Consider the following 23,905-nt stretch of genomic DNA (forward strand, 5'->3'; position numbering starts at 1 on the left):
TCCGGGGACACGAGGCCGACGCTGCTGCTGCTGCTTCAGGCCGGTCCTGAGGGGAAAGCTGCGAGAGAGGAGAGGAAGCAGTGAGAGAAGCGAGCGCCGCCGCCTCGCCTCGCCCTGCGGACCCCGACCCGGCCTCCTCCGGCCGCCAGCAGCGACGGCGCCACCGGAGCAACCGGAGCAACGGCCCGACGCCAACTGGCTCCGCCCACTGGGGGGGATTGTGATGTCATCACGCCGGGCACGTTCCGGCCGGGCGCGCGTGCGCGCGCACGCACGCCTCTGAGGCCGAGACTCCTTTCGGCTCCTCAGCTCCGGCGCCTGCTGTGACGTCGTCGCGTCGCGCACGTTCCGTGCGTGCGCGCACTCGCCTGCGAGAAAGCGGCTCCATTGGGCTCCTCAGGCAGCGCGGCTCAAGGTGGCGCTGTTGTGACGTCACCACGTCGGGCACGTCCCGGCCTGGCGCGCGCGCGCGCACGCACGCCTGGAGAACAGGCTCAATTAGGCTCCCTGAGCAGCGCTGCTCTGCAGCCTGTTGTGACGACATCACGTCGGGCACGTTCCGTGCGTGCGCGCGCTCGCCTGTAAGGAGGCTCAGTCAAGGTCCTCAGGATGCGCTGAGCGTTACGCTGCGCTTGCTGCTCCTGGGCCCTTCTTGGCTCTGGAGGCCTTGGGGCGGGTTTTGAGGGGGTGGGAGCCCCTCGGTGACCCCTGTAAGGGCCCAACCGAAGGCGGGGCTCAGCCTGGCCCAAGAGGCCGGCCTAGTGTTGTAAAGGGGAAGGAAGGAAGGGAGGGAGGAAGGGCCCTGGCAGGTTCCTTTTTAGGGTTCACTTTTGCTCTCCTGGAAGTTGCCTTGTTTTGCGGCTCCACTGGTGTCTTTCATTTTTAGTGGGGGTTCTGTTCTGCAGTTGCTCCCCAGCAGTGCTCTTGCTTGCCTCCAAATCCCAAGCTCATCCCCATTGGAGGTGAGCAGTGCAGACTCCCCACAACTCCAGGATTGTTTGGGGGCTCCACTGATGATGACTTTCATTTTTAGTGGGGGTTCTGTTCTGCACTTGCTCCCCAGCAGTGCTCTTGCTTGCCTTCAAATCCAAAGTTCCATCCCCATTGGAGGTGAGCAGTGCAGATTCCCCCACAATTCCAGGATTTTTTTTTTCACCCCTAAAAGCACCCACTTGGGGCATCTGCAATGCTGGGCCTGGCTCGTGGAGAAACCAAGAGACAAGTCGGGCCCACCTGGTTCCCCGAGTCTGGCCTCCCTGGTGGAAGGGGAAGGGAAAGAGGGGAAGATGGGGCTGCAGGAGATTTCCATTTGCGAAGGAAATCAGATCCTCGTTGGTCTGGGGGAACTCCAAGGGGCGAACTTGTCACCAGCTTCCAGCTAGCCAGCCCCTCTTGAGGCTGCCAGGGGAATTCCAAGGCCCTCCACTGGCTCCTGCTTCCCGGCACCATCACTTGAGCCCACAGTCCTTTTATTCCTGGGCTTAGGCCCCCGAGCTCATTAGTAAAAAGAGAGAATGTGTGATCGTTGGTGATGCAGAGAGAAGAAATGTCAGGGCTCCCTATGACTAAGCCCTTCCAAATAAGTGCATGCCTTTTGGGTTACTATCTAGCTCATCACTATTTCTCGGAAAGTTACTGGATTTTTTTTTCTTATGTATGTAAAAATGTATATGCATAGCTAGTAGATAGTGCAAGAAAGTTGATTCGAAAGCCATAATTATTTTTTCTTTTTTCGTTCTTGTTGCAAAAAAATGAATACCCATCGAGTACACTTGAGTTTAGGGGGAAATCCAAAGCTTTAAATATGTTGGGTTTTTTTTTTTTTTAAGTATAATGGGATCCAGATAGAATAAGTACTATTTTGTAACTTTTAGTCTTGTGCAATTGTATTGTTTAGTTTTTGGATTATTTAGCTACCTATTCAGTTTCTCTTTCCAGTATAGATTTCCACTGGTGTTTCTTTCATTAGACTCCAGGCAGGACAACTTTGAAGGGAAAAATAAATGGAACATAACTTGAATTCAGCAGATAACTTGGTGGGTTAAGGCACCTGCTTCATGGAACTGAATCCAGTTCAATATCCCCAGCAGTGCATATGGTAGGTACCCCATATGGTAGGTACTGCTTGGATTATTCCCTAGACACCCTCTGGATGTTACCCAACTGCCCCTCCTTCCAAATCCTAAAAATGATGATAGCTGTCACAAGTTCAGCAATTTAGACATATTTTGAATACTGACACATTGCAGTTGATGCTCACAATTATCTTAGGACAAAAGGAGCTTACTTCAGTCCCTAGGTGCTTTAGACAAGTTTCTGTTTTTTATCTCGTGCATCTCTTACTCCATACCCATGATAAGCTATTTTTTCCATCGGAGACCTCATATTTTTGGGTTGTTGGGGTAACACTCAGGGGCTTCTCCTGGCTCTGAACTCAGGAAAGACTGCTCCGACGAGATGTGATGCCAAGGATTTAAATTGAAGCCAATTGGAAGGCCAATACATTTATTTATTTATTTATTTATTTATTTATTTATTTATTTATTTATTTATTTATTTATTTGGTGATTTTGTTCAAGAGACATTGTTCAGGGGTTATTCCCAACATGGTGCTCAGAAGACTATATTGTTCCAGGAATCAAACTCAGCACCCTGGTATTCAAAGCTTGTGCATGGCACTTGAACTGTCTCCCAGGTTCCAAAGCCTGCACTTTTAATCCCTGTGCTATACTGCCTTTCTAAAACTGTGGCAAGTCAAATAAGATCACATGTACACTTAGCACAAGCAAGTTCTATGTCAATCTCCTACTGCTCTTAGTTGTACCATGCGTGTATGCTGCCTTTCCCCATAGAAATTTATTTATTCAATAAATACTCTACTACTCTAGCCAGGCTCTATATACACCAAAGATACTGCTGGATAAAATACCTGGCTTTTATTCTCATAGGATTTGTTATAGTACAATGGGATACTAGGCCACTGTGTGAAAGAAACTGTGTTAAGTATTCTAAAGGAAGGAAAAGACCTATAGGAAGGCTAAGAGATATTATTCAGATCGGAGAAGCCAGAGAAGGTCTCTCTGAGGAAGTAACTTAGAAGCTAAGTTCTGAGGACAATAGGAATCTGAGCAGGGTGAAGAGCTTGTCACATTCAGAACTTGTGCAAGCCATGGTAGCTGGGACAGAATGGAAAACAATGAAGAAAACTATTCTACTCCTATGAATCACATGAGGAGCAGGTACATGGTGAACTTATTAACAGTAATGAACAGTTACTTGCACAATATCCACTCTGGAAATGACTTTGCCTAAGTAACTCTTCGTAACTAGGTGGAGGAAGAGAGCCTCTTCCCAGAAACAGTCAGCCTGACTCACTAATGCTGTGCTTCAAAGGATTGAGTGCTGCCTCAGATAAAATACTGGATCCCTTGAACATTACACAGCAATTTTTCCCTGAGACATAGGAATTATCTTCCTAGTCCACAGGGATGTGGCAGACATCACGAGGAGGAGAAGTTCTCTGAATCACATTATCTATGACCAGAAAAGAGCTGAATGGTTAATAATGCTATAAAGAGATTTAAAAAGTGGATGGAACTTGACAGAATGTAAGTATGAAATTAAAGGCACGGCAAAAATATGATGTATAAAACCATATGTGATATTTCTTATATATTGAGGGCTGGTTTTTTGCTTTGAGGCCATACGTGGTGGTGATCAGGGCTTACTCTTGTTGGAATTTGGGGAACCATGTGCAATTCCTTTTTTTATTTATTTATTTTGGTTTTGGGGACACACCTGGCAGCATTCAGGGGTTACTCCTGGTTCTGCACTCAGAAGTCGCTCCTGGTAGGCAAGGAGGAACCTTATGGAATACTGGGATTTGAACACCATATGTTCAAATCAGCTGCATGCAAGACAAATAATGCCCTACCGCTGTGCTATCTCTCCAGCCCCTGACAATTCTAAAGAATAAAACTGGGGGGCCCGGAGAGATAGCACAGCGGTGTTTGCCTTGCAAGCAGCCGATCCAGGACCAAAGGTGGTTGGTTCGAATCCCGGTGTCCCATATGGTCCCCCGTGCCTGCCAGGAGCTATTTCTGAGCAGACAGCCAGGAGTCACCCCTGAGCATGGCCGGGTGTGGCCCAAAAAACCAAAAAAAAAAAAAAAAAAAAAGAATAAAACTGGAAATGACTGCATACAAGGTAAGCTCCTTTGCCCACTATATATATACTATCCATGTAGCCCTAAATAGTAAGATTTGGAACAATGGAACCAACTACAATAGAATCAACTCTCAGAACTATATGAAGACCAGAGGGATGGAGAGAAGAAAATTGATTGACGCACGGAGAGCACACAAAATATATGGTCAACAAGTGGAGAAACCATTGTCATCTACAGTGTTTTATTCTTTGCAAAACAAAGATTTTGATTTAGCACCTAGGAAAAGAACAAATACTTTAATAAATATGTGGTGGCTCACTAGCATTACCAAAATTAAGAATGAGCAAGAATTTCACAATGGAGAGAACAAAGTTTGAACACTGTATGTAGTACATACATACATACATACATACATACATACATACATACATACTGTATTTAGTATGCACTAAGAAACACATGAAAAATAGATGTTACAATTTATTAAAGTTTAAGACAATCCTTCTGTTGTGTTCAAAACCACCTAAGCAATGTTAGAATTATTTCAGCTGAGAGTCTCAGCAAGACATTGTGGCTAACCCACAGGGTCTCTTGGCTGCATCCCAGAGAAACAGTCTTCTAGCATCAGAATAAAGAAATGGATTCTCTTTTCCCTGACTTCTTTCCAATAGTTCTTTTTGGCATCTAGCATTCTAACAGGCAGAACTGGGTTAAGTAGTCTTTGCTTATGCCCCTAAATTTTCCCCTTGCACTTGTGATACTGGTTCTGAAAACTTAACAGCTTTATAGAAACTAAGCGCAGCATGAACTGGGCCTGCCGTGTACCTAGGAGTCATGCAGCAAACCTGCCTCACCAGCAGAACAGAACAGAACAGACGTATTTACCAGAACAAGCTGGTGATTCCAGGGTTTCCAAGTCCCAGAAATCATGCCAAAGTGATGAAATTCTAGCTAGGGCTTTTCCCAGGGTGAAGGACCAGCTGAATGAGTCAATAAACAAACAAATGCAAAGGCTGACTGAGAAGCTTCTTGGCTTCATGTCAGAGGGCTCCTAAAATTTCACAAAGGTAAGTCTGGTGATCCTATGATCCTCACAGAATTTTAGGGGGGAAGCATAAGAGGTGAAGGGGCCTCCAAGCAGTGCTCAGGGGATCTGGAGAACATCAGGACAGGCCCAGCAGTGCACAGGGGTGGGGTAAGTTATCTTCAGAGAATTCTTTATCCAAACATCATTGTCCCTTTAAGAAAAAAATCGCTCAAGAAATATCTAGACCCATTGCATACAGTTAGAGCAGAGAGTTCCACTTCATGGCTGGTTGTTAATACAACTTCAAAACACTTAACATTCTTAAAGGTCAACTCAGAAGGCCTTGAGTTTTCCTTCACTTACAGTTCCCATGGTGCTGACATTTTTTAATCTGATGCAGGGCCTACAGTGTTAGCCCTACTTGAGAAACTGTTTGGGGTAGAACAGAAATCTGTTAGGCTCTTGGTATCTAAGAGAAACATGCTAATATGTTTATAATATATATTCATACAAACATACGGTACCATGTTTCCTACATTGTAAAGAACCCAAAAAACCTGAAAACAGCCTCAAACTTGAAATCTCAGTCCATTTAATCCAGGAATGTCAAGTACGGACAGAATTTCATGAAAGAAATGTGCGAACTGTCCCCTTGATGACCCCCCTGCAGATAGGACACTTCCTCAGGGCAGGGGCACAGTCCTTACACACCACCAGGTGGCCGCAGGGAATGAACACTATGCACACTTCTTTGTCCATACAAACTTTGCACGTTCTCTCCTCTTGGAGTCTTCGCAATTGTTCTTCCATTGGCAGATCTAAAAAAAATTATTTTTCCATTATTTTATATAATTTTCCTTTAAAGGCAATGTGCAGGACCAGAAAAAAACAGAGTACAGGGGCGAAAGTGCTGGCCTAGCTCACAGTTGATCCTCATTCTTTTATTTATTTATCTATTTTTTGCTTTTTGGGCCATACCCTGTGACGCTCAGGGGTTACTCCTGGCTATGCAGTCAGAAATCACTCCTTGCTCGGGGGACCACATGGGAGGCCAGGGATAAAACCAACATCGGTCCTGGATTGGCCGTGTGCAAGGCAAACGCCCTACCACAGTACTATCGTTTTGGCCCCATGATCCTCATTCTATATCCAGCATTAAAAGGCCCTTTAAACAGTACCCATAGTGTAGCTCCTGAGCACTGTCAGGAGTGGCCTAAATGGCCCGCCTACCCAAAAAAGAAACTCCAAGATAAAGAATGCAATGTGCTATTTACTTAGTGAAAAGCCAATAATAGTATTCTCTTTTGGTTTAAATTATTTATACTATGTTACCTGAAACGTCTTCTGTGGGAATATACTTTATGTCTCGTTCAACTAGAGAGAAAAGAGGATAACAATAACAAATTCAGTGACTGTCAGAATACTTTTAATCTAACAATTTACGCTCTGGCCAGACACTATAAACAATTATCATGACGTCTAAGTAACAGAAATGGTTCATCTTATTTGTGTACATGAAATAGCATATAAATGGGGCTGAGTTATGGTCAATGAACCCAGTATTCTGTGTAGTCCCTATCAATAGCTAGCATAAGACAGCACAAGAGCTATCACTGAGCTGCAGTTCCAGAAATGATCACGAATTATTAATTTATTTTCAACTGACCTAAAAAGTTCCCCCTCCAAAAGCTTTCGCACTCACCAAATAAATGTTTATATAATGTGAGGTCAACTTCTTGTAGCGAGTTTTTGAATATGGTGGCTGCACTATTTCCTTTAACTAAAATAGTATCAATCAGCTCTCTTGCTTGTAAAGGGGTCTGTGTTTTCTGTTTAATAACATCATGTTCTTGGTCAGTAATCACTCTCGCATTCAGTAGACTGTCCAAGATCGGAAGCACACAAGTCAAATGCTGAAAAAGAGCCATTCTATTCTTCCGGATTAATAAGAGATCACCTTCATATAAAAGAAAACAAAGAAATAAGTTAAAAGCAAACTCTTCACCACGTCCTTATTTACACCTATCTCAAAATGAGTAGACATTTTCAGAGTTCAAATTCAGAATGCTAAACATAAAGAGTTTATGTTTAGGAAGGAATTATGTTTCATTCTTAGAGGGTTCAGAGCTGTAGCACAGAGGGAAGGAGGCTTGCCTTGCATGCACTGACCAGGGTTTGGTCCCTGGCATCCCATATGGTACTCAAGGTTGCCAGGAGTGACTCTTGAGTGAAGAACTAGGAGAAATCCCTAATCACTGCTGGCTCTGGCCCAGAAGCCAAAAAAGCTTTCCGATTAGACTGACCGTATTTTCAGCAGCTTGCATAGACATGTTAAGTCTGTTCAAGAGATTACTGGGGCCAGCGCGACGACACAGCAGGTAGGACATTTGCTTTGCATGTGATTGACCCGGATTTGATTCCTAGTATCCCATATGGCCCAATAAGCCTGCCAGGAGTGATTTCTGAGCACAGAGCCAGAAGTAACTCCTGAGCACTGTGAGCATGGTCCCAAATCCAAATCTAAAAATTAAAAAAAAAAAGATTACGGTCATCAACCTATGTACCTGATTCTTTTTCTTCACTCGCTCTCTCCTTCTCCTCTTCCCTGAGTTCATCTTCCGCATTAAGTAAATCTAACACAAGGTGACTGACAGTTTTGTAGTTCTCTCCCGCTGTGAGGATTTGACTCTGCAGCGTCTGTCTAACCAGACTCCTGCTGAAGCCCATTTCCAAGGCCGCTTTAACCACAGGCGTGTTCATCATGACAGCGTCTTCAGATGGCGTCTCTCCAGATCCAAAATGCAGGACTAGGTGAAAGGAACCATTTCACACATATTATACTGTATGTTTTATACATTGGAATTTATCATAAAGTCAAAACCATAAACTAGCCAATAACAAATGGGCACTATTTTGTACTAACCATTACATAAAAAATAATGATATTCTGTAAAGTCCATGTAAAATATGTTAAGATTCTGGATCTTTGGGTTTCCATACAAAGCCTGCATGATGTGGCTTGACAATAAGTGGGAAACAGGATTTCAGGAAGGCCCTGTCAGGCTAAGATTCCTCCTCCTCATGGAGAATGAACTAATGTGCTTTCTGAAGTGAACATGTTTGTCAGGCGTGGGCAGCCTTGGTCATCGCTTCACCTCAACAAAATGTTGGTTCCATGTGGTTCCTTCTCAAAGCTGCAGCCTCAGTGACTTCATAGAGACACGAAACTGTGTCAGACACCCCTTTAAACTCACTCACAGTCCCATTGCTCTCGGGAAAAAGTGCAGCACTCTGTGGGCTTCTGAGCTCTCATGCAACCTGGATTCAGCTCACCTGTCCCTCTTATAGATGCTCATTCAAATCAGTAGACTTGGAGCACAGACTAGAAACCCATAAGATTTTTTTTTAGAGCCAGAGTGATAGTACAGCATGTATAGCAGCTGCTTTCCACATGGCCAGCTGGGTTTAATCTCCAAACAGCCATATGGTCTTTTGACATATAGTCAGGAGTAAATTCTGAGCACTGCCAGGTGTGGCCCCCAATTGAAAAAAAAAAGAAAAAACCCATAAGATTTTTTTAAAAGACCCTCAGGCAATTATGATGTGTAGTGAGGTTTGAGAAAAACTAGCTCGATGTATTTTAAAATTTTAAATGTATTTTAAAATTAATACAAGTATTATTAGTATCAGCTTTCAACCTTAACAGTATCAAATGGTTCCACATAAATGAAGGAATTATGACCATCGTACATACTTGGGGACTCGGCAACTTCATCTCCTGAGTTTTCTGAAGTAGATAGCAGCTACAGAGAAATAAAACTTATATGTAAATTACAGTATAAATCATAATTGTCTAATAAATAGGATAATATATATTCTTGAAAACAGTCTTTCTCAACGGCAAAATATCTTAATACGTGGATGCCAGCACTGCAGATTATATGAACTGAGCCATATCTGAGTGGGAGGATCCAAAACACACCAGTGTGTGGATGTCCCTTGAATTGTTTGTTTACACTGAAGAGTAATGCTCTAGGATTGAGCACAATGTGGCTGTCTGTGCCACAATTTCTATCTAGCACCTTCCTGTACCATGGATATAAGGGGTCACCTCTCCCCAAGGATATGACCTTGCCTGCTTCTGAGTATTTGCTTGAATTCACATCCCACCACCTCCTAAGTCAATGTCCGGAATAAACTGAGCCTATTCACTGTAGGAAGTGATGACCCTCATTATTGACTAAGTTCCAATTTACTCTTCCAGGCATATTATAAAAAGTGATAAAATTCCATTCCCTAAATATTTGGGGGTGAGCAGGGTCTGGCTTCCAGAACTGGAAAGGTCAAGCTTTGGCAGAGGCCACAGTGGTTCCTGGTCAACAGAGACAGTGTTGGTTCACCAGAAGCTGAATGCAAGGGCCCAGGATGTAGTGCTGCTCAGGCCCTGCAGTTGGGGATACCTGGGTCACCCCATGATTCTAGGACCTCGAGGGCCACACCCAAAGGTACTCAGAGCCTCAACTGCACTGAGTGATGATCAGGGACTTCATGGTCCTGGGACTAGATCAGGTTAGGTGCAACCTGTAACCACCGTACTAGTTCCTGTCCTCATCTTTCTATTGAAGAAAAATCTCCATTTGAGGCCAGCAATAAGCCTCTGTGGTAGATCATTTATTTGCCTTGCACATATTGAGAACTTGGGTTCAGGGGCCGGAGAGATAGCAGAGCAATAGGGTGTTTGCCTTGCACGCAGCCAATCCAGGATGAACAGTGGTTCAAATTCCAGCATCCCATATGGCCCCCCAAGCGTGCCATGAGTGATTTCTGAGTGGAGAACAAGGAGCAACCCCTGAGCACTGCCGGGTATGACCCAAAAACCAAAAAGAAAAAAGATAAAAAAAAAAAAAAAAAAAAAGAACTGGGTTCAATTTCTAGCACTCTACCTCCAAAATAAAATAAAAATCCTATATAAACTATTACATTACTCTCTTGCCCAATATTTTTCTATTTAGTAATTTAATTAGAAATATTACTTACATCATCTTCAGACCATTTGCAACTCTGGATCTGGTTCTCTGAGCCACTCTATATGTGTTCAGGGACTACTCCTGCCTAGGTGCTCAGGTAACACTCCTGACGGTTGGGAGAACTATGCATACAGTGCCAGGGTTCAAACCCAGGCCTTCCTCATGCAAGGCTTGAGCTCCTGACTGTACACCCACCACTGCAGCAACTTTGGATCTATTCTTATTTAAATAATATTGTTTTCTAAATCATATAAACAAACAAACCAAAAAAACTTTTAAAGCAACTTCTATTTTTTGTTTTGTTTTGTTTTTTGGTGGGAACACTCCTGGTGGTGCTCAGGGGTTAGTTCTGGCTCTATGCTCAGAAATTGCCCCTGGCTTGGGGGACCATGTGGGAAGCCAGGGATCAAACCTGCGTTTTCCTTGGCCAGCCACAGGCAAGGCAAACGCTCTACCACTGTGTTATCGTATTACTCCAGCCCAGCAACTCCTATTTTTAAATAATACTTTTAACCTTTTAACAACTATTCTCCGCAATTATCAAAAAATAACTCTCTGGGGTTGGGGGGGGAGAGAGAGAGAGAGAGAGAGAGAGACCATTGGATAGGGCATTTGCGTTGCATGCGAGTAACCAAAATTTAATCCCATGACTCACTGAGCACCTCCAAGAGTAATTCAGAGTGTGAAGGCAGGAGCAAACTCTGAGCATCACCAGGTATTGCCCAAAAACCAAAACAGAACTTAATGATCAAAATCAAGAAAGCACAGACGTACCTGTTCAAGCAGATGAGGGTAATTGGCTTGCACCCGGCTGATGAACTCTTGTCCTTTAATCCGTACCAAGAACTCACACCTGAGTGGAAACAAAATCAGACTTGGAGGGGCCACCTGTGTGCCATCTGCTGACTGGAAGACACCTCAAATGAACCTATACATGGTCACCTGGCAAGGGATTGAGTGAGCATGTGGATATTAGGGGACATTGATGAGGTCATGCTGGATGTGCAGAGTGACCACAGAGGGGCCATGAGGCCCTTGTTCTAGTGTAGAGCAGAGGTGGCTCCAGCGAATGCTCAAAGCTGCTCCCTCTCAACTCCTAAGACTTTGCAAATGCTCAGAACTATAAGAACTGAGTCAAGGGGAGAGGGAGAAAGGTCTCTAATTTATGATGCCCTTCACATATAACCTTTGTGTATATAGATTGATTTTATTTGGGAGAACACAGAGGTTTTATGGTATTGGGGACTTATTTCTGGCTCTGCTCATGGATCACACCTGGTGGAGTTCAAGGGACCATATGTGGTGCTGGGGATCAAATCCAGACTGGTCACATGGAAAGTAAGTGCCAGTGTTACTGTCTCTCCAGCAACCGTTGCATATTTTGAACCAAAAATATTCAAAGAGGAATAAGAAAGAATGAGTTTCTTACTAATAATTTACTCTTAGCAGATTGACATCAACCACAACTCATTGTCACACCAGTGTGAAATTATTCTATCAGAGCATCTTTACCATTTTTTGTATGTGGTCACAAAATCACACTGGAAATGCTTAGGTCAAGACCAGAGAGACAATACAGGGTTAAGACATTTGCCTTGCATGCATCCCTGCCTAACACTTAGCATCTTCCAACAGCTACAGAGATTCTTCATTCATTGTCCTTTCTTTCTATGAAATAATTCTATAACTCTATAGATTTAGATTCCTTTTGACTAAGTATTTCATGCGCCAGCATCTACTGATGGATGATCAATGAATCTAAATGCTGATTAAATGGAAATATATCCAAGATTTAAAAAAAATCCAAGGTAGTACAAATATTATCTAATGCTTGTAAAACTGTATATCTATCTAATCATGATCAGAAAGATACCAGATAAATGACCACTAACCTATTAACTGCGCTTACCTGATTTCTGCGCTATTTGTTGAATAGTTACATTTTTCCTCTATATTTTACAATATATGATTTTGAGCATATAATTGTGCTTTGTTCGGGGGCCACACCTAGCTGTGCTCAGGGATCACTTCTGGTGGCATTTGGTAGAACATATATGCTGCCAGGGATTAAGCTGAACTTTCCTTCATGCAAAGAAAGCAATTTAACTATCTCTGGCCCCAAATACTATTTTTTTTAATAATTGGCATTTTTATGAAGACAAGAGACCTGAAAATTGTTGACAAAACTCAACTAACCAAGGATGGGACAGTGCAGTGGGGAGGCTGGGAGTAGACCTGAGACAATGGTGCAGGGAAGTGGATCCTCTGGTGGAAGGGTGTTATTGGAACACATAATAGGACATTTTAATTACATACATCCTGAAAATGTTCATTTCCAAAGGAGTATAGGACATGCTCATGGCATGACAGACATACCACAAGAGCACTTCCAGCCCAGAGCTTCACAGCCATCACCTGCTATGGTGGAGGGACAGACTACACCCAACAGAGGATCAAATTGCACTGCTCCATAAAGAGACAATCATCTTTTAGTTATAAAAAAGAATACCCACCTTCACCAGTGCAACATTCCCACCATCAATGCCTCCCAACTCCCTCCTTCCTCACCTCTGTATTCAAGACAGGCATTCTATTTTTCTCACTCACTACCATGGTCATAATAGTTGTCAGTGTCTTTCTTTTTTATAACTAAAACCCAACCCCAAAATTTTTTGTAATCATGGTGTTAAAATAATATTAAATATTAAAAATAAAAATTTTACCAAAAAAGAAATGAAATTATAATTTCACTGAAATTATATTTTTACTTGGGAAAAGTGCTCAGTAAAAAAAGAGTCAATCATCTCTAACTACCTTTTCTTAGTACACTCAGCACCTGACCCCAGGTATGTAGGGCATGTAAGAAGAAACAAAGCAGAGAGTCTAGATGAGGATCTTTGTTTTCAGGGTGCCCCCAGGAAGCTCACAACACCCCTGTGTATTGGGAGAAGGTACTTCTGGGTAACGCAGCTTCTGTGCATCCTAGATACTCGCAAAGAGAATTTCAGAACAATTACCTGGGAAACCACTTGGCATGTTGTATCCACGGGTCATCGCCAGAATCCCAACACCTCAGTCCACCATCACAGCAGAAGCATTTGACATCGTCACTGTGACCTACAATTCATTTTGGACCAACACTTAGAATACATTCAAATTCACCTGCTAAAAACGCAGCATGAGGGGCTGGAACAATAGCATAGACAGACAGTAGGGCTTTTTCTTTGCATGCTGCAGACCCTGGTTTGATCCCGGGCATCCCATATGGCTCCCCAAGCCTACCAGGAGTAATTTCTCCTGGAGCCAAGAGTAAGCCTTAAGCACCACTGGGTGTGGTCCAAAAAACAGAAAACCAAACAAACAAAATCCTCAAAACCAACAACAATAAAATATGCAGCATGCAAAAAATCATGCTGAGCATTTTCATTGGTTCTCAGACCGTTTCTTACCCATGTAATAAAAACCTGCGCTTGCAAGCTGCTCCGGGAGAACTGGGACATTCGAGGGCCAGTTGTGGAAGGTCCTGAGCCGGGCTGCATGCGTCTGCAGGCTCAGGTTGGAAATGGGGTACGGCACAGAGTCCTGAAGCTGCTTTTCTAGGAACGGGCAGTTGGGGAAATGCCTCAGGTGCTCCAGCAGGGCATCGTCCTTGGGTTCCCAATTGCTCAGTTTGACCCCACAGGCGAAGCAGGCCACTCTGTCTGCAGAGCCAAGGTAATAAAAACCTGCTTTGGCCAGCTCCACAGGCGACAGAAAGGCCAAGGGCCAGGTCTGGAAGGTGTGCAACCTGGCCTCCTCAGTTCTCATTGCATAGTTGTAGGGGCTCGACCGGACTGGGTCGAGATCTGATCTGGAGCTCACAGGGTTGGATGGAAAGTCTGCATAGGAGCCACTGAAATAGCCACTGTTTTCCAAACTTGGGAGCAGCAAAGGGGAGGGAGCTGGCACCAACTGAACACTGGCTCCCGAAACAAGAGCTGAATGCAGGTGCTGGACAAAGCCGCAGCTCGGGTACAACTTCTTGTGCTTCTCCACAGGGTTGTCTCCTTGCTTCCAGTTATCCAGCATGAGGCCACAACGGAAGCACTTGACCTTGTCGATCACGCCAGTGTAATAGAACCCCGCTCGGGCCAGACTCCTCTCGGAGACGGGGACCCCGGCAGGGAAGGTGGAATAGGTGGACATTCGGTACAGTTCGCAGGAAAAGTCATACTTCAGCTCAAATGTGTCGGCGCTCTTCATCAACTTGGCTAGGAATTCGCTGCTTTCTACTAAATTCATAATGGAATGGAGGGGAAGAAAAGGGACCAGCCTTCCTCAGGGAGGTAGTTTTGTGCACGCTTTTGAAGTTACTCATTTTAGTACAAGGGCCAACAGAAGGGCAAGCCTTTGCTTCTCTGGACATCAATACATGTAGGGTTTTAGTACGGTGACATTCACAGCAGGGCTGACACACTGTAAGGGCAAATTTGCACAAGAGCACGTCTGTGCCATCTCCCCACATATGATGTCACCATGATGCCTGTGTCAAGCATCACTACTTTTCCTACAAGTGTAGCAGGCTTTGAGCAGTCCAGACATTTTGAGTGGGCTGCTCTAGGCCTCTAGAAAGCTTCAGGGACATTCAGCCAACCAGAAGACAGACTATCTGACTCACTGGTTTATTCTCAGGTGGAAAAGCAAGGCTCTGACCTATAGAAAAAATATTCATGCTATGTTTGTCTTTTTATAAATGGTGAGATTTTGTAGCCAGAAGAGGTGGGGGAAAGCATAGGGTCTACCTCAAAAAAAGAGAAGGACAGACATTTCCATGTTTCAAAAATTCTAAGACGCATGTTATAATGTCCATGTTTTCAAGAGGTAACTTAAGACTGCATGACATATTTTAATTAGCAACCTATTTCCTAGAGATAAACAAAGTAATGGTGTCTTTTAACTGATTACACTGTAGGCTCAATGAAATATACTGAGTCATTCATATTGTAATTTTTCCTCTATGATCATTTGGGGTGGGGTTGCTTTGTTTTAGAACCATACCCGATGGTACTCAGGGGCTGTCATTTTGACAATGAGAAGAAAACCATCTAAAATTTCCCTTCAAAGAAGACCATAAATTGAAATAGGGTTGGTCTATATTGCTTCTGACCTAGTTTCAAGGCTGATTAAGGAACAATGAACTCTCAGCCCAAATCAAAAAATCTTCTCACAGAGAATTTATTTTTTTAAGCTATAAAAATTCAAAACATGAAGTGGACAGAGTATACAAATATGACTTGTGTCAGAAATTCTGACACAGGAAGCATATCCTGAACCAGGATTTATTATGAGAAAAAATGACGATGAACCCACATCATTACAATTCACCACATTTAGAATGACTCAGTTTCGATTCTACGTTCTGCATCAATCATAGCAGCAATGACCACTAACAAGTCGTCATGTTTTTTTCTCAGAGCATAGTTTCCTGGGTCTCACAGATTTTCTAGTGGGATTTTCTAGTGCAGCCTTTAATGCTTTCATTTCAAGACAGCCAAGATCTCAATACAACTTACTGTTTCCTTCTAAGATGAGTTATCTGGCCTAACTTCTATTCTTTCACTGGTCAAATATTTTATATGTATTTAAACAAAACAAGAAAACGAACAAAACTTTCCACTGTGCATTATTGCCTTTGCAAATACTCTTCCTGCAATTAATGTTGTCAGTTTGCTCTTTCAAAATGTAGCCATCACAAATGAGTCCTTCTCGTGTCTACTGTTATATCAGAGATAGATATAACAGCCCTTTTGAACAAAGGGAATTTTAGATGTTTGAGAGAACTATGGTTAGAAGTGGGTTGATAAATTTTTCACCAATCATACTGACTTTCCCTTCTTCCTCTACCTTTGTTGTACTGATGGAGAATTTCTGCTCCCATTTCCTGGTTATCACAGAAGTCTGCTAATGTGCTCGCCCCGTCATGTGCACACTTCTCTAAGCAGAGGGTTGAATGCTGACTCGTTGCTCTAAATGACTCTCACTCATTGTTAAATCTTTAGCAAACACTGCAGACTACAGTGCCAGAAAAGGCCAGAGTAGCTTCCAAGTGTAGCCTGTGGAGCACAGACCCTGATGCCCACAGTGTGGCCACATCAAATTCCTCACTACCAGAGATTCGGGCCTTTAAAAACCCGATCATATTTGCAACCTGAGATTCTTTGGATGCCAGAAATTCCAATTAACTATGTAATTTTAAAATTCATGCACAAAACTACCTCCCGGAGGTCAGACTATGTCCCTTCTAAGGATTTCAGGTCTCCATTTTGAGATGTTTTAGTCTCTTTAAAAAAAAAAAAATCTAGAAGTAAAACAGTTGGCCTCTTTCACAAAACCTGTTTTATAAAAGAAGAAAAATGTTTTAAAAGTCAAATAATTCATAGATGTAATTCAAACATCTTTAAAACAAACAAACAAGCAAACCAGGACGTAATGTTTATTACCTTCTGCTATGTAAAAAGTGCTATATCCAGCACTGGAGAGGGCAAATTTCCCCCATAAAATCCAGGTCTCAAACTGGTGTTCGACAGACAAACTAGGCTTAGCTGGCATAAAACAGATCTACAGTACTTTATTGAAAAATGTTTGACGGGGGCAGAGCAATAGCACAGTGGGTAGGGCATTTGCACACAGTTGACCCAGGTTTTATCCCAGCATCCATATGATCCCCTGAGCCTGCCAGGAGTAACTCAAAAAGTTTAGTATCTGGAGCAATAGTACAATGAAAAGTGCACCTGCCTTGCACGTGGTTGACTCAGGTTTGTTCCCCAACACCTCATGTGGTCCCTCAGCACCCTCCAGGAGTCATCCCTGAGTGTAAAATCAGGAGCAATCCCTGAGTACCACTGGGTGAGAACCCAAAACCAAAATATTGTACAACTTATTTTGCAATTAATTTATACAGAGATAAAATAAGAGTTCACGTGGTTATAAAACCAAGAGTGTTCTCACATGCTCTGAGGTCCATTTCCACCAAGTTGACACCTTTTTTTAAACCATGATGCAATCAGAGGAGCCCAGATATGGACATCACTGATTCTGAGTTAGTTATCAACGTGACTAGTGGAATTCCAGTAGTTTTCCAAAGGTATTTTTGGCTTCAACCACAGACCCGATACTTGCATATGTTTTCCTGAACTGCCCTCCGCTGAATCCAGAGTGAGGTTTCCAGTGACACCCTGAGCATGAGCCCCAGTCAGCTTCAGGACAGGCTGGTGGGGTGAGGGGGTGGGAGGCAAGCAAAATCCTCCTGAGGATAAGGAGAAATGGATCTGCTCTGACCCCATCACCCACAGAATGGGAAGGACAAAGGGATGGTGTGCAAAGTAAATTGACAGCACACTTGTCTGTGGAAAGGAAATGTTGAGTGTGTGTCCTCTGAGAGACTACACCAGACAGACATTCAAGATGCTGGGCTGGCTGCCAGAACTGAGGCACAAACTCCTCGAACAGGGCTGGAGAGATACCACAGCGGTAGGGCCTTTGTCTTGCATGCAGCCAACCCTGCTGGGACCCGGTTTGATTCCAGGCACCAAATGTGGTCCTCCAGTTTGCCAGGGGTGATTTCTGAGTGCAGAGCCAGGAGTAACCCCTGAATGCCACTGGGGGTGGCCCAAAAGTCAATCAATCAATCAATCAATAAATAAAGTTTAAAAAAAAAACCTCCTTGAGCAGATCCACAGAAGCCTGGGTGTGGGTCCCAGGGATGCACCCCAAAACCCAGGCAGCATGAGAGAATCATTTTTGGGAAAGACGCCTGATACCAATGCTGGCTTAATTGGCACCTTCTCCACTGCCCACCTGCTAAGGAGCATCTGTGACTGAGGGGGCCTGAGCTCCCCCTGCAGCCCCTGCCAGACTACTTTCTGTTGGCAACTCTCACAAAGCTCCCGCCAACCTAATCTCACTTCTCTGCCTTCTACTGAGACTGGGAGACAAGCAGGCATCAGCACTGCCCTCACCTCCCATGGAATCTCCAGCCCATCTGAGAAGTCCAACCTCTCTTGAGGCCTCTCACTGGGTTCCCCAACTTTGCAACTCTTCCCACATGCCTCTCCTGCCACCTAACAAACACTCTGAAGTCAGAGTCCACTTTTAAATGAAAACCAGGGGACGCTTTCTGGGTCAGCCACACTGGGTGGAACCTGCCCAGCACTGACAAGCTCTGTGATGGCTCTTGGCACTAGACTTTTGCCAACACTACTGGCACCATCTTAGCAGCCGTGCCACCCACCACCACTGGGCTAAGTGATGGAAACTTCCACATCGGATGCCGGGGCCACTTCCTCTTAGAAAAACGATCTGCTCTCTGGCCACTATCTCAGGACCCTTCTTTGCTTTCCATGGTTCACTGTTCCCATCTCCTTATTCAGCGTCTCTGATTCCAGCACGCTCCCAGGTGTGCCTCAGTCCCTGGAGGGCAGTGCCCCTCTTCTCTGCACCTCATTAGCTCTGAGGACTCTCCCAGAAGAACTCCCACAGGCCCCACACCTGCTAGGCACTCATGTAGTCCTGAGCGCCACTGCCAACAGAGGAATGAGAAGAAACTGGTACATCTACACTGCAGCCCAGCCCAGTGAGGAAGCGGCAATCCTGCAGGGGTGCCTCAGATGAGGAGACAGCAAGGGAGTGGGGATCCCAAAAACAAACTAAGAGAGCTAGGAGGTCAGGAGGCTCAGGAGTAGGGTGCAGGACAGAACGATGGGGAAGGGGCATAGGCAGGTTCCAGTACTGCTGTCAGCTATGACGCCCCCAAATTAAAGATGTGGGTGCATCAGTTTGATGTAGACTCGCCTTAAGACCAGTTCCCAGACTAGGAGTCCTGGTTTCCATAACAACCCTTCTCATCAAGGGCTACACCTTAGGTGTGACCTGGGGCGAAAGAAAAGCGTCCCTGGGAATGTTTCCTCACTGGCTCTCCTTGAAGCAACTGCTTCTTAAAAGTCAAATGCAGAGCCAGGAGTAGGCTGGCTGATACCCACAGCACCCCACTCAAAAAAAAAAAATTGATAATTTGGGGCTGGAGAGATATACAGGGTATAGGATTCTTGCCTTGCTCGGTTTTGACCCAAGTTCAATCCCTAGCACTCCATATGGTCCTTGAACTCTTCCAAGAGTGACAACCTCTGAGTACAGAGCCAAAATTTCTGAGCACCACCGTGTGTGACCCCCACCCCCACCCCAAACAGAAACAACAGTTAAGAATGAAGCCTGAGAAGCTCCTACGAAGAGAGCCTGCAGGGGTCCTGGCAGATGGAGGTGTCAGTTCTGGGCCCCCCTCTGAGCTGGTACCTCCTTTTCTGCACCCTGCTCACCTGCCCTCCCCTGGGTCCGCCTTGCATCCACACCCTATGGGAGAGAGTCAAAGCTCCCCTCCCTGAGTCCCTGACACCATGCCACCTCCTGGGAGCCGAACCCACAATCTGAGAGTCCCTGCCCTGCACCCCACCCTACCCCAAAGCGCACCCCGGCCAGCAGCAGCCAGTCTCCTACCTGCAAGAAGGTGTGTGGGTTGGGAGTGGGGAGAGGGGGTAAGTCTGTGCTTCCAGAGGCGTGCACACACGGGAACACACACGCACACGCGAAAACACACATGCACACGCGGACACACATGGGCACGGTGCGGGCCACCCACCTGCTGCGCCCAGGCGGCCGCGCCGCGTGTCCCCAGGTGGCACCTGCCTCCCGGCCGGCCGCGCTGGGCCCAGGGCCCTGGCCGCCGCCTTTTAAGCGTCCCCGCCCGGCTCCACCACGCTCGGCGGTGCTTTCCGGCCGCCCAGGGGAACTCCAGGCCCAGCCGCCGCCTTCCGCGGGGCTTTCCAGGCCGGGCCGGCCCACGTCGCTTCCTGCAAGGCCCCTGCGGCTGGTCCCCGGCCAGGGCGAGCCCCAGGGGCCCGGGCAGGAGAGGCTGGGCAGGCCCGGTGCAGCCCCTGCGCCACCTCCTTCTCCTCCGTTCTAGCAGCCTGGCGGCTTCCCCAGCCCAGGGCTGCTTTCCGGAGGAGTTACTTACCAGCTGGGGCACCTCCAATAGTTGGCTTGGGGCCGCCTTCCAGCCCCACGGTCCCCCCACCTGGTGTCATGACTTTTCACCAGCTTTTTCTGGCTTCCACTGCATCAGGGGTGCTCAGGAACCCAGAACCTGTCACCCCCATCTTCTGGCTTCCTCATCTTCTGAATACAAAAGAAGCTCATGTTCTGTGGGCTGATGGCATTCCCCACAGCCTGTGGCTGTCCTAAAGCAGAAACAAATAGTTCCAGCTAGAATCACTCTCTGATTTATTTATTTATTATTTATTTATTTTTGGTTTTGGGGTCACACCCGGCAGTGCTCAGGGGTTCCTCCTGGCTCTACGCTCAGAAATCGCTCCTGGCAGGCTCTGGGGGACCATATGGGAAGCCGGGATTCCAACCACTGTCCTTCTGCATGCAAGACAAACGCCTTAGCTCCATGCTATCTCTCCAGCCCCTTATTTATTTATTTATTTATTTTAAAAACTTTATTTTTTTAATTGATTGATTGGTTTTGGGGGGCCACACCAGCGGTACTCAGATGTTACTCCTGGTTCTGCACTCAGAAATTGCCCCTGGCAGGCTGGGGGACCAAATGGGATGTCAGGAATCAAACCAGGTCCCTCCCTGGTTGATCACAAGGCAAATGTCCTAACGCTGTGCTATCTTTCTGCCCCACTCTTTGTTTTTTTAATCTTGGGAGGTCACAACTAAGAATGGTTGTGAAGCAGTGGTGGAGTTGTGGTTGTTGTTGGTGGTGGTGGTGTGTCGCTTCTTGGCCCCTGGAACTGTATGGCCTTCCAGCCCCCTTCACACGAAACCTGAATTAACACATGCTTGTGTGCAGGCTGGGGACGGCACCTGGGGTTCAGACATACAAGATGAGTGCCCCATCACAGAGCTGCTCCCCTACTCCCCACTCTGAATCAAAACTTGAGTTGGGCCTATTCCACTTGGCTGTTGAGGTGCAAACATCTTTGTGGTCCTTAAACATGATGTATGTGGAACTCACCAAAATCTAGAAATCTGGAAATCTAGATCCCTCAAACTTAGTAACAAAGCATAAAAGTTGTCTTAGTTGCTAAGGAAACACAAAATGTACAGATGTATATCTTGGAATAAAACTTACTAAATAAAACTTACTGTTGATGTTTTGGGGGCCACACCCAGCAGTGCTCAGGGTTTACTCCTGGCTCTGCACTCAGAAATCACTCCTGGCTGTGCTAGAGAGACCACATGGGATGCCTAGGATCAACCCCCCATTGACTGCATACAAGGTAAACGCTCCCCTGCTGTGCTATTGCTCTGGCCCTTTACTAAGCATTTTTAAATGTCCCCAGTGGACAACAAATACCATCAGCACCACATGATGGTACTTGTACAGCATAGGTGAGGTCCTGAGCTCAGTCCCCAGCATAGAACCAAACAGCAATTCCATGCTGACAACTGGAAGGCTGTTATCTCAACACTTGCTTTTGCTCCTGGGAGGTAATGTTATGGAAGGACAATGTATACAACAATACAGTCATAGTTTGCCATGGCTACAGTGTCGGTCCCTTTACAGAATCCCAGCAGAATATCATGCCCCGTGTTCCTACGTGCTTATCTGCGGTTTGTTACAACTCCACTGAACACTGTCAGCTGTGCAGCCAGGAAGAGAAACCCAGCCTCCCCCCATGAGGGGAGAATGCTGGGGGTGGACAGCTGAGGCCTTGGGGCCAATGTCAGCAAACACTGGTCAGTCAGTAAGGGGAGTGCTTACCTCACATGGACAGTGTCTACTGACACACTGTCTTTACAGTTATGGGGTGTCCACTAAGCACAGCCCTACGAGGAGTGATGGGGCTTGTCTGGCCACATTATTGTCTCCTGTCCATGTTTGAAGAGGGGGAAATGCAAATACTTTGGTGCTTTTCCTCTCCCAATGTTTTTGCCTAAGAGAAGCCATTGAATCAACTTTGTATCTACATTGGAGATTTTTTAACCAATGGGCTGTAGAAATGTACTGCTCTGTCTGTTATTATGCAGGAAAAAGTGATGGCCTAGCCCATTATGTAAAATGGTCAAAAACCAGGGAATTGTGTACAACCACATGAAAAATTTATACCAAGTTGCCTACTGAAGCAAAATCTCTAGGCACCATTTTTTGCGTCTGGCACTGACCCGTGGTGCAGTCATTCAAGAATCGCTCAAGCAGCAGCTTGGGGTTTCTGATCACCTCTTGGGACCCACATAGCCCCCCTCGAGGTATTTTGAGTTCTACTGCATGAATGCAAGACCTTAGTGATGGTTCATTTGTACCCCTGTGGGTTTCAGAGTCACACTAGATGGGACTTGTGACCAGGCAGGTCCCCAGGGCAAAGCCTCCTCCCTAAGCCCGATTCTTACCCTTTGGCCTGGACTAAGACATCAATCTGTATGTGGCAAATGGCTTCTGACTTAGACTACTCAGAAAGCTTAACATTGAAAAGTTCTGACAGAGGCTGCATTAATGGGACAACGGGGAGAGTATTTTTGGCTTGCATACAGCTGATCCAGGTTTGACCCCTTTCATTCCATTTGGTCCCTCGAACATCACATCATCAGGAGTAATTCCTGAGCTCAGAGCAAGGCATAACCCCTGAGCACTGCCTGGGGTGCCCCTCCACCTCAGAAAAAGATCTTACCAGTGGCCGTAACAAAACAACGGAGAGGGCATTTGTCTTATGCACAGATGATCCAGGTTTGATCCTCAGCATCCCTGGGGAGACTGCCAAAGTGATTTGTTTTTTGTTTTTTTGTTTTGGTTTGGTTTGTTTTGTTTGGTTTGGTTTTTGGGTCACACCTGGCAGTACTCAGGGGTCACTCCTGGCTCTGTGCTCAGAAATCGCTCCTGGCAGGCTGGGGAACCATACAGGATGCCAGGATTGGAACCACCATCCATCCTGGGTCAGCTTCGTGCAAGGCAAACACCCTTCCACTGTGCTATCTCTCCAGCACTGCCCCCACCCCCAGAAATGATTCTTGAGTGCAGAGCCAAAAGTAATACCTGAGTACAGTCAGGTGTGGTCCAAGAACAAGATATATACATATATATATATATATATATATATATATATATATATATATATATATATATATGAGTTCTGACCATTTAGGATTCTGGCTAGATGGGTCAGAGAGGGAGATGAGGGAGCTATTATGTGTCAGCTCAGTGCTCAGCACCACATGCTCCCGAGCACTGCTGGATGTGTGAGTCCAAACAAGGAGTTTCCCCTCTTCCCTGGTGACAACACTCAAAGCAGTCACTGATCAGTTTTGTAATATCAGGAAGTAAAATTAGGACAGTGATTGCTTTTAGCACTAACTAAACACTTTTCTCTGTACCTCTGCTTTGCTGTGAAGAAAATAGGATGCCGAAAGGTACATTCCCCCCCTTAAAAAAAATATGGGGCCAGAGCAGTGGCACAGCAGTAGGACATTTGCCTCGCACGCTGCTGACCTAGGACAGACCGTGGTTCGATCCCCGGCATCCCATATGGTCCTCCAATCCAGGGACAATTTCTGAGTGCAGAGCTGGGAATAATCCCTGAGCATTACTGGGTGTGGCCCCAAAGCTAAAAAACAAAAACAAAAAACAGAACATTTGGGGCCGGAGAG

The 23,905-nt window shown here is 45.5% G+C and overlaps 2 protein-coding genes across 3 annotated transcripts in view; one reads left to right on the plus strand and one right to left on the minus strand.

Moving 5' to 3' along the window:
• Nucleotides 1-23,905, plus strand: part of TMEM123 (transmembrane protein 123) — a 639,759-nt gene that overhangs the window by 38,424 nt on the left and 577,430 nt on the right. The window lies entirely within an intron of this gene.
• On the minus strand, nucleotides 5,685-14,503 carry LOC126016078 (baculoviral IAP repeat-containing protein 3-like). The gene is made up of 8 exons (XM_049778606.1): nucleotides 13,672-14,503; nucleotides 13,240-13,339; nucleotides 10,997-11,075; nucleotides 8,950-8,998; nucleotides 7,760-8,002; nucleotides 6,898-7,152; nucleotides 6,528-6,569; nucleotides 5,685-6,013 (listed from the first exon to the last, which is right to left on the minus strand). Exons 1-8 carry the CDS (start codon nucleotides 14,501-14,503, stop codon nucleotides 5,820-5,822), a joined length of 1,794 nt encoding a protein of 597 aa, XP_049634563.1. The 3' UTR covers nucleotides 5,685-5,819.

This window comes from Suncus etruscus, chromosome 8 (assembly GCF_024139225.1).
Source record: "Suncus etruscus isolate mSunEtr1 chromosome 8, mSunEtr1.pri.cur, whole genome shotgun sequence".
Lineage (NCBI taxonomy): Eukaryota > Metazoa > Chordata > Mammalia > Eulipotyphla > Soricidae > Suncus > Suncus etruscus.